Source organism: Cucumis melo, chromosome 5 (genome assembly GCF_025177605.1).
Source record: "Cucumis melo cultivar AY chromosome 5, USDA_Cmelo_AY_1.0, whole genome shotgun sequence".
Taxonomy (NCBI): domain Eukaryota; kingdom Viridiplantae; phylum Streptophyta; class Magnoliopsida; order Cucurbitales; family Cucurbitaceae; genus Cucumis; species Cucumis melo.
In genome coordinates, this window is record NC_066861.1 from 25,702,060 (window position 1) to 25,713,693 (window position 11,634).

Consider the following 11,634-nt stretch of genomic DNA (forward strand, 5'->3'; position numbering starts at 1 on the left):
TCTAGATCCCCATGAGATGAAATTGATCAAACGACCAAAAAGTGCATGTGTAGTAGCATTGGTTTCTTGATTCTTATGGTGTGTTTGGAATACATCAATTTCATATAGCATGTGTTACTCATTGAATATGAACACAATTCATCAAGATAGTAAATAAATTGATATCCGAAGACTAAACCAAGCTTAGTATAAATGGTTTGATCAATTAGCCTATCAAACACTATTTTGTTCACTGGCAATGGTTGAAAGAGAAAAAAAGCCATAGCTCTTTCAAGTTAATATGATTTTAACACTGTCGGTTTAAGTTTCCAAATACTTGGGTTTATGCTAAGTTCATCATTTTTATTGTGTTAAACACTAATCTTGACCCCCAAAAAATTGTTTGGATAGACTCAAGAACGAACTACAAGAGTGTCAAGGAATTACGTTTGCTTGAAGGAAACTCAAGAAGAGAGAAGCACCTTAATTGTCTCAATAAGACCAAGGTTGAGAGGATGATCGACTTGAAGCTAAAAATAGAGAAGTTGGAGATCTTCAAAGGATTGATCAACCCCCAAAGGATTGCTTCCGAGCAAGTGTGAGCATTACACTTCCATAGTGATCCCATTGAAGTTGATCCTCATCGAGATCCAAAATATACCCCTAAAGTACCAACTGAGCTTGAGAGCTAAACCGTATCAAAGAGATGAAGATGAGTATTTTTTTCACAAAAGCTTACGAGTACACAACACAACCTTAGATTGCTTTGATCTCGAGGAAAGGATAGAGACTGATTAAAAGAGAAAGGTTGTTAATTGCATGTAAAGGAAGGAGCGAAAAAAAATCAAACACAACGAAAAACTAAAGTTGAAGAAGGAATTCTAGAAACCAAAAAGTTGAAGTGACGAAGAGAAAGAATTACACACAAAATCATAGTGTTTCAGCTAATAGGACTACGTCCAAGCGCTAAGAGGACACAACTTTATATATAATCTTATAGAAGATAGACAGTTTGTCATAGATAAGAACATCTCCCTTACACTGTCTCTTAGTTAAACTTTCATTAGTGACTTGAAGATCTAATAGTCTTCTATAATTGATGATGCAGACTAAGAGGAGCACTTTGAAGTCTTCAATTCTAACAGTTACAAAACTATCGAAGGTCCTGCTATCCACCTTACCATTCATGTTTGTGGTTAACAAGTCCTTAACCTTCTATTTTGTGTATAATATATTCATAAATTTAATCATACGATGCCTTTTCTTTCGACATTGGCACTATCGAAGGCTTTTCTATCGACATGGAGTCACGATCTCCATGCAAATTAATCTTATCTTATTTGCAGATAATATCATCCTTTTTTTCTCAGCAGTGAGGCTATTGACAATTTCTTTTCTCAATTGATTACTTTGAAGATGCTTCTGGTTTAAATCTGAATAGAAAGAAATATGAGTTTTTTAGAAGCTGATTGGAAGATTAACATTACTAAACGCTACGTTGTCCAATTTACCAATCTACTATCTCTCACTCTTTCAAATTCCAGCTATTGTGGCTAAGCTCATTGAAAAATGCATTAGGAATTTCCTATGATCCGAAAAAAGGCCAAGGACTACTTTCTTTTTTATGAAATAACTACTTTCATTGAGAAAAATAAAAGAATATAAAGACGTAAAAAGAAAACCCATCAAAAGAAAGGTTTGCTTAACTAAGATATTGCCTAGAGCATAATTATAAGAAAGCTTCAAAACCAAAGTCCAAAGAGAAGCATAAAACTATTAGAATCCCCTCCGCATCTTGGAATATTCTATTGTTCCTTTCCCTCTATGGATCCCACGAGAACACACACAACCCTGCTAACAAGAGAAAACAACCTTTGTCTTTGGACGGGTGGATGGAGAAGAAACTCTCTGATCATTAACCAAACATCTCTTTGTCGAGCTAGTGACATCAAACTTCTAAAAGAGATCTTTCAATATAGAACTTGCAAACTAAAATTCCCAAAAAAGGTGATCCAATTTTTTCTCTACCTTCCGACAAAATATTTACGAAAAGGGTCCATCTTTCTTATAGGAGAAGCACCACTAATCTCCTTCGTTAGGAAAGGCTAAATTTATTAATTGATGAAGGGGGGCTTGGCATTGTGGGACATTAAATTGCATAACAAAGCTTTGCTCACAAAATAGAATCACCATTTTATACAAGAAAAATTAACTTCGTGGAAAAAAAACGACCTCGAAATTTTCTATCTTTCAAGATGTCATCACCTTTCCCTGACCAACTTGGGCACACTTATCGAGAACCACCGTTAACCAACCCATGGGCAACTTTTCAACTCGGGGCTTTCCAGACATCCATCCATCCGGACATATTGAGGCATGAGCCCTCCCGAGTCCATCACGAGTCAAAATTATATATCGAGGGCTAGCTCATAGCTATTCCGAAAACCTCTGGCCCATAGGAAGGGGCACAATGCCTCATATCCACGGGGTTCGACATTGTCTATGATATACATTCTCGTCATTAAGACACTTGCCTTACAACCACCCACGCCATGATGCATGGGTAGCTCATTTAGGCCACGATGCCCAGAGGGGTCTAGAGCCCTGACACCATACCTCTCCCTTCATACTACATTCTGAACATTTTTCCTCCTTGCCACACTTACACATAGACTTAGCAAGGAGTCACTTGCCCACATAGCACTAGTCTGAATTTCGATCAACACGATCATACTGCACTAGTGGGGTCAGAATCTAGTACCTTCAAATATGATTGTGGCACCCAACTCCTAATGTTCCACTATTTAGAAAAAAAAAGGTCAGAAAAACATTTACAGTTGTGAATTGAAAATAGAACCAACTCGAATCTACCTCAAAATCTAAAACTTTCAGAGTTCATTTTGGAAAATAATCAAACGGGAAACTCATACTGATTCTTGATAGAATAGTCTCCAAGTTATACAATTATCCATCTGATTCTCATGTAGTACTCCAGAACAGGGAGTTAAATTCATATAAAATATCTAAATTCTACCCTCTTTTCCTTGGGGAGAAATAACAACACTTAATCAATGGACAATTTGATCCCAAGAAGAATGCTACATCAAAATTGGTAGAAGTACCCTCAAGTAGTCGGTCAAGTAAAGAACTTACAGCTTGTGGGCACGTCCTCATTTCTTTATATCCTAAATGGTTCAATTGCAGATCCAGATCTTTCCAGCTTTAGCTTCTTTGACTGTGATTTCTTGGTAGCAATCTCTTGGAAAGGATTCGGTCCACCAAAAGAGTGTTTAAATTGTCGGATCTTCTTCCTCTTTCCTAGATCATATTCTTCATCCCTGTAAAGTTTGGAATTCAGAAAACTCGTCAAAATATCTTACATTTCTGAGCAATTTTCTACTTACGAAAGCACTATAGCTAAAAGTTAAGAATTTAACTTCCCTTTGCTATCCCTTCATCAATATATACTATCTTTTATACGTGTGCATGCATTAATTTTTTTTAGCGAGAACTAAACTTCAATTGAGAAAAAAATGAAAGAATTACAACAAGATAAAAATATCACAAAAGACAGGGGCAGCTGAAAAATATGGCCTTCAAATAAGACCTACCAACTAATTACAAAAGAGATCCGTAATCGATGCCTATGAAGAAACATAGAATCGAGAAAGAGACCAAACATCTAGAGATCTCCCACCCTATAAAGATCCTATTATTCTTTTCTTCTCAAAACCTCAATAAAATAGCACACTCTCACTTGCCACAAACTTTCTGGCATGAGGGATGATTATAATTTAACCACTTTTGGCTGTTTCGAAACAGTAGTAAATCTAGTTATGAGCATTGAAAAGCAGTTCAAAAGTACATATAGATCACATTGAAATGGTAATAGACCATCTGTCAGATAAAAACAGCCTAAAGATATCCCTTTAAGTTCTATTAATGAAATGATTCTTATCTTAAAAAAGATATCCCTTTAAGAATTTGCATATGATTCAAGATAAAAATTGAAATAAAAGTCACTATAGCTTGCAACTTCAACTTTCTTCCGCTTGAGCAGACGATTACAAATTGACAAGCCATTAGTAAATAAGAAAAAGGTCAATGCGAAAATTTTAACTCACCATTCATCTGCAACATAGCCGATGCTAATATTCTCCAAACCAGTGAACCCATTCTCGGAAGAAGGCATTTTTATCCCATCCCACTTCTCAACTGCAATAGAAAGATAAATAAGATGTAAAAAGTTTCAGCATCTGCGATCAATAGTATTGGTATTGTTCATGGAAAAAAAATAACCATCAGTATTATAAAAGCACAACACGTGATCTTCCCATCAGAACTATAAGAGCAATAATTTATAAAATCCCCTTTAATCACTGCAAAATATGCCCTTTATGAAGATGATATATACAATATTTGGATTAAGTCCTAAATCTAATCAAGGACGGCCAATCAATCATAACAAAGGATAGGTACAAAAGGGAAATGATCAAAAACCTGAGAGCGTTCAAGTGAATAAACTTATATTAAAATGAGATCGCTTATGTATAATGTATAACAATATAAATGTGAATATGGTTAAAAAAAACCCCTTTCCAGAGGTCAAGGTTAATGACGGATATCATAAGACCCAGTCTAAACGGCATCATTTCGGATATGTCTATAATGTTTTGAAATATAAAAAATATTACCACAGCAAAGTTGGAATTTCTCAAGTGCAACTGCAGTAGAATTTACATATAATGTAGTAGGAAGGTCGTGCAACTAAAACTGGTTCATTACAAGTGTCAAAGAAAAATATTTCCAGAGTCCAGAACGGGAGCATAACAAAAAAAAATGCTACACAGCAGAAATTGCTTACCAACTGTATTGTGAAAACCGTTGGAATGAACACGATGCAAGCCATCTTGATTAGCACTTATTTTTCTATCTTTTGGACAAATTGCCTCAATAGAGTCATTGTTATTAGCCACTATGATAGAGTTAGTGCCATTATTCATTTGATTTATTCTTGTAAGCGCAGAACTTGGCTCTGTACTTCTCTTATCACTTTCTTTATCAACTATCTCAGTTAGTGACTCCACTTTAAGATCTTCTTTCCTCGCAGAATTATCCTTACTGTCTCTAGAACCATGCTTAGCCTTCTTTCTGGACTTACAAGTTGAAACTAAGTAAACAGACTTGGATTTCTCAGATGTAGATGGGCCAAAATCAGATGACATATCATCTCTACTGAACAAACTTTCCCCAGTGGGACATCTGGAGACGGCAGATTGGCGCATTTTCCTTCTATGTTTCTTCTTCTTACACAGGCTTAAAGATACCTTGAAAAGAATGTTTGAGCTGAGATGCAAGCTGCCCAAATGGTACTTCAAATGTTTTCTTTTGAATCTCCTGCCATGCTTGGAATCAAGAGTTTTTGAGAGTAAAGGTCCCTCTACCGCAGTTGAACTTGATATTTTATTTGACTCATCGGGCGTCATCCTTTTACAATTAGAATCATCCCCAGAAGTCAAGTTGTCAACAGAAATTTGACTTGAAACAGGAACCTGGGAAAAAGATAAACGAGAATAAGTTCATTTAACAAGGAAACTAACATGGTGTAGAGGGATGAGGTATTTCAATGGAATATAAAAATGCACCTTGCTACTTTCCAGCATTGGTTGATTTGGTAATGTTTGAGAATCCGATATTTCTAATGTTTTACAGCCAGGCTCTTGGGTTGAAGCAGCATTACCATTCTGCACGTGAAACCAAAAGCTTCTTAACAAAATCGTTTTTTTGCAAATCAAATTGGCAACAAATACTCCAACCTGCAAGAAATGCAAACAAGTCATCAACTTACTGCCTGTGGGATTGCAGATGTGTTTGCATCAATTAGATTGGGAGAAGTAGAAACTGAGACAACCAAGCCTCTGTCAACAGGGTTGATATCTGTATGATCTGCATTGGCCAAAGAGCTTTCAGAACCAGTAACATGTAAGTTACCGTTCATACGTCTGGGTAATGTAGGTAAATTTACTGCTGGACTTGACTTTGGAATAATATTCTTGTTAAATGTTTTCTGTGGCGAGACTTCCTTTGAAGAAGATATCGGCATGGATACTGTCTCAGGTACCAAGCATTCTTTACTTGCCAGTTTAGTATCTATCTGAGCAGATGGTTCATTTGGAATTGTTTTTGATGGACCAACGTTTGATGAGTCTTTTGACTCTTTTATCAATTCATCATTGGAAGGGCCATTTAATTTTTTTTCAATTTTACAATTTTGTACATGATTGACCTTCAAACCTCGGTTGACAATGGAATCGGTTCTGTTTAAATTGGTAGATGTTTTCATATTCTCTTTTGAAACAACATCAACAGGTTTCTTTGGAACAACTTTTCTTCGGTCCCGTACATAAAATAACATGTACGCCTGCTGCTCGAAAACTGTCCTGTCACCAACATGTGAAACCTGTAACATGAAAATGAATTCGTTGAGAAAGAAATTCAGTCTCTATAATTACTCACATTTCATAAAAAGAAAACAGCACTGTTCACTTGGGTAGTAGAAGCATTAACCCTATATCACATACCCGATTGTCATCAAGGGCATACCACATTGCACTGGATGTTCGAACATAACAATAATAGTGACCGCTACGGGTGCTACCACCATGATGGACCAAAACCCCATAAAGAGTGTACTTCAAGTCTCCATCCTGGCAATGCAAGAAGCTCAGTAAAATCATAAGAATGCATAGCACAAAAAGCTACAGATAAAGAAAATCAAAACATACAGCACCTAAAAGGGCTATTTCACATTTTAGAACATCCCAAATTGGAGGAAACAAAAACATTGGTAACTTATTGGAGTCATTCTACCATGAAAGCAACAAACAGGTGTTACTTTTCACAATTAACAATATAGCCACATAAATATTTAATCATCAACAAAACACCATAATACACTACAAACAAGCTCAGAAAGTAAAATACCTACCGAGACATCATAGGAAAGGTATGTTTAACAAGCATGGAACAAATTGTTATTGAAGAGTATCACTCTCATAATGAAAGAGAGCAAATAGAAGAGGCAATGTGCTCCAAAATCCAGTTTCTGACACACTTATCGTTTATTTGCTTTATCCCAAGAAGTTTCACATCAACTATTATCTGCCTCTTCATGTGTAAGCTAGCTATAGATGTATTATATCTTATCAACAATCCAGCAATAGGCTAAAACTAGAACCCTAGAACAATTTTAAATTTCCATAAAACGTGCACAAATTGCTGAAGACTGTGTCAGAGAACATTATGTAAGATTGAATTTAGTTAGAAAAATAATACAAAGATCATGTACATAATTGAATGATTGAGTTTTCTATTGAGGAATTGAATAATTAAGCTTGCAACAGCACACTATTAGTAAGCTGATGCACATCACAAACAGCTACCATGCCAGTAACAGTCAAATGAAATAAAATGTGTATGTATGAGAAGCTTACAGCATAAGAACCACTGACAAACGGTGCCAGATCTAACGTAGGGCCAAAATGAATCTTTTTGTGGATCTTTTCTTCAAGATTGTATGACTGAAATCGTTTGAGATGAATAGTTAAGACATAAGGTGCCTTGTGAACTGTGAACTGCTTAAGAGCCTTAACTTTTTGCTTGCATTGCTGACATTGATACTGCCTTTCCCCCCCATCCAATAGCTCAGGAGTGGTGAAGTTTTTAAACGCTTTATAAATAGAATCAGCCTTCACTATGTCCAGACTTAGATCTAAAAATGGATCAAATTTGTTGGAGCAAAAAGAACATTGCATGCATTTGACCTGAAATGAAGTACAACAATCACACGTCACAGAAGAAGATGCCACCTTAAGACACCATTCCTTGTTCCACCATCTCAAGTCATTGACTGATTGTACATAATAGGTTACCTGACTTCGGAGGCGACCACCAAAAATCTTGTGTACCAAGCTCTTCTCATAGGCACTAGGAGATTCACTTGGCAGGCCTAAAGGCAAGCAACACTTATGCATTGATTCCAGCAAGTTTACCATGTACTCATGAGCATCTTCTTGTCTAGCATTTCTGAAGTTTCGAGATATACCTAAGAGCATGGTTAAGAAATAAACAAATCCAGCAACACGGAAAGATAAAAGACAGTTGAAATCCAGATAAAAATGGTTATTAATTAGAACAATGTCACATATATCAACTTAACATATGGTGTGTTCATGAGGTTTTCGTTATGAAAAAACCCTCAAGATTTCAATCTTCCGATAAATTTGTCCTCCAATGTGCAATAAACATAACAAAAGTTCCTCTTGAACTTGTCTCTCACTGTTATACTGCATAACAGTTAAAGGATCTAGAAATCAGTAAAGAAGTGCAATTACTATACTATAGTGAATTATAAGGATACACCGCAAATTAGAAACAAGATCCTTTGGTGCTAATATTCTCCCACTTGACTGCAAAGCTCGGCTGACATGCTTCTGGATGGCACATAGAGCACAGAAGCCAGCTACATGACCTTCACAAGACCAAGCATAGAAATATTAATGCAGACATTAAGAGAAAAAAAAAAAAAGCATATCTGCATGCTATCCTATTCCCATTTCCTACCATGTGTATGTATCCAAATTTTGCATAGAACGACAGATCGAGTTATTGGTATTTCTACTCGTAGCTTTTAGACACTAGCATACACAGAATACATCATACCAGCTCAAGAAAATTGGGAACTGGATTCGTCCTTTTAATCTAAATTGAATAGGGAATACAACCTAAGCATAAATTTAAAGCATGATTGTCAACATGAACATAACCTAAGAAGCACAGACACGAATACGATACAACACGGACACGGCAACACACCATATTTTAAAAATCTAGGACACATTTATTAAAGTACTCATTTTTAAAATATATATATCATTTTTATAGTAAAAGAAAATTCATAATCAATGAATTGTTGCATTTATATGCTTAAAAGACTTAATTTGATGTATTCCATGCTTAAAAGTTATTATTATTGTCATATATGTGTCTTTTTAGTCTACTCAATGAGTGTTCTATGCATGTCTAATACATTTGTTATACTAGCTAGCATCCAATAGGTGTCCACCAAGTGTCAGAGTGTTCAAGTGTCTGACACTTGTTGGACACGGACATGCTATCCAAACTGAAGTATCCGTGCTTCTTAGAGTGGTTAAGGCATCAGTCTTTTCCTTGTACTTAAGAGTTCAAATACCTACCCCACATAACATTTGTTGTACTGATATTTTTAAAGGGGTAAAATAAAATTCTAATAAAAATGGGAATTCAACTAAAAATATATATAATCAAACATGTGTTAGAAATAAATCAAAAATAACTTCCAAACAAGATAGAATTATATGCTGCCTATGATTTTCAAAGTAGTGTAGAACTATGCATATAATAGAACTCACAAACCATTAGTAAATGAGCACGAATGGCTGTAGTCCCTGTTCAAAATTCTATAAAATCTATAAATTTTGGAGGAAAGCTAAAACTATTTCACAAGGGATTGCTGTAAAATACAATGACAAGGCGAAGTTTGATTAAATTTATATCAGATGAAAATTCATTATGTCCTAACTTACAAGAATTTTGATGCTTCCCGCTTTGAAGATATGCAGCCAGAGGCTCTGTATATGTCAAACACTGCAACACTGAGTTGAGAAAACAGGTGTTCCCAAGATTTTGCAAGCCAGCACCCTGCGATAGGTAACCCCATAGTCTTTAAGTTTGGTTTTTGGAGAAAATTTGATATTCAGACTTCGAGAAAATAACATGCCAAGCCCAATAAAGAATCACGAGCCACCTAAATTAACTGAAGTTAAAAAAAAATACCCTTATTTGGCATGAAATACAAGACAAGAGATAAGCAGTTAGAAACTTTAAGAAACGTAACATTCAAAAATGTATTTAGAAAAGAAGCAATATGGAAATGAAATATTGATTTTTCTTGGCTACAAACAACAAACATAAACACAAAAAGAAAGTATAAATATGGCAACAAAAATTGATAGTTAAAGATAAGACAGGAGTAGAACATCCAGAAAGACCACGACTTCCTCAACTACGTAGAAAAAAGTATACAACGTAAACTAGAAAACAACATGTACGTTTTCTTCTGATAAAAGGAGATGCAATATAATTCTGGTAAAAGGTACAGATAATAAAAACTGCAAAAGGAACAGATTACAGAGTAATCAGCAAGATTAGGAGCTAGAAAAGCGAGGCAGCAACAAACCCAATTTGTCCCAAATTAGCGTTAAAATGAGAAGGAGATTCAAACCATCAGTTCTCAAGAACTCTAAAAATATACTCTAAACTACAAATAGACAGAGCATGAAGCCACTGAAAAGAGTATAACGAAAAGACGAGAGAATGTTCAGCCCGCATCAAATCAGGCTCCAATCCAAAAATTGATAAAATTAAAATAAATGGGTAGCTGTCAATCAATCAAACGATTTACTAAAAGAGATAAAACCAACACATAATGACGCAACCTCAAAACAAGTCATTAAGCCACAGCCACTTACAATTCGGCGAAAGGTGATCTCGAAACTGAGTTCAGGGTCCAACCCATTCTCCAAAAGCTCAGACCCATCTAATTTATTCCCCTTCTGTGCTGGATGATCCACATTAGAACCAGATTTCTGACCAAACGAGCTACTGGGGTTTAGCGTCGTGAGCTCAAAATCACCGCCGCCGTTATCAAACCCCTTGAAAGTCCTTCTAGCTGGAACATATTCCACCCTCTTCTGAAACAGAGAAAACACTAAATCAGTCGATGTCTCCGGACAATCCGACCGATTATGATCAACCCCGTCAGCCATTCGGAAACCTCCAAAAAAACACGATTCCAAAGAGATCGAAACAATCCTCTGAAAGAATAATTAGTGGAAAATTGGTCGAGAGAGGGTGAATGAAGGAAGGATTGGGATGAAAGGAGATTGATTTTGCAGAGCCTTGGCGCGTTAGCACGGCTTCTGCGAAAGAGAAAGAGAGAGTGAGGCGAAGGAGTAAGTATTAAACCCTACAGAAGTCTTTTTCAGCTTTTCTTTTCTTTTTTTTTTTTTTTTTCTGGATGTACCTGAGATAACGGTGGACGCGACACACAGGATGATTGCTCCGTCCTGTCGGATAATTCATGATGGGTTTGACCAATCGATGCGTGCCACGTATTGATTTTGATGAGTAAACAGTATTTTCACCGTGTTTACCACCCCTTGCATTGGAATCTATAACAACAAATCAAAATATGACACGTGTTAAAATAAAAGTCGTTTCGTACCTATCAAATTAAAAGGTTCATTTTTTTAGTTTATATAAATTCATCACGATAATCAATATAGACTATCACTGTGTAATCTATCACATATACAAAATATTTATCTATATTCAGTAAATAATTTTTAAAAACTTTATTATTTAAAATAAATTTTTATATTTTAATATTTACAAAATTTTAATATAATAATAGAAGTTTTAAAAAATATAACAAAACGATAAAATATTTATACTTTATACAACAATTTTGAAAACGAAAAAAAAGATAAAAAAAAATCACATGCCTACAATGTAAATATGCGATAATCAACCACACGTCCACGATACACAATCTCG

General features: G+C 35.5%; 1 protein-coding gene across 1 annotated transcript; it reads right to left on the reverse strand.

Annotated features, from left to right (window-relative positions):
- Nucleotides 1-2,847: 2,847 nt before the first annotated feature.
- LOC103493810 (ubiquitin carboxyl-terminal hydrolase 23) lies at nucleotides 2,848-11,101 on the reverse strand. Its single transcript, XM_008454736.3, has 11 exons — nucleotides 10,548-11,101; nucleotides 9,603-9,717; nucleotides 8,399-8,509; nucleotides 7,911-8,083; nucleotides 7,473-7,802; nucleotides 6,561-6,686; nucleotides 5,828-6,439; nucleotides 5,625-5,723; nucleotides 4,844-5,531; nucleotides 4,104-4,194; nucleotides 2,848-3,317 (listed from the first exon to the last, which is right to left on the reverse strand). The coding sequence occupies exons 1-11, from the start codon at nucleotides 10,842-10,844 to the stop codon at nucleotides 3,158-3,160; spliced, it is 2,802 nt and encodes a 933-aa protein (XP_008452958.3). The 5' UTR covers nucleotides 10,845-11,101; the 3' UTR covers nucleotides 2,848-3,157.
- Nucleotides 11,102-11,634: the final 533 nt, after the last annotated feature.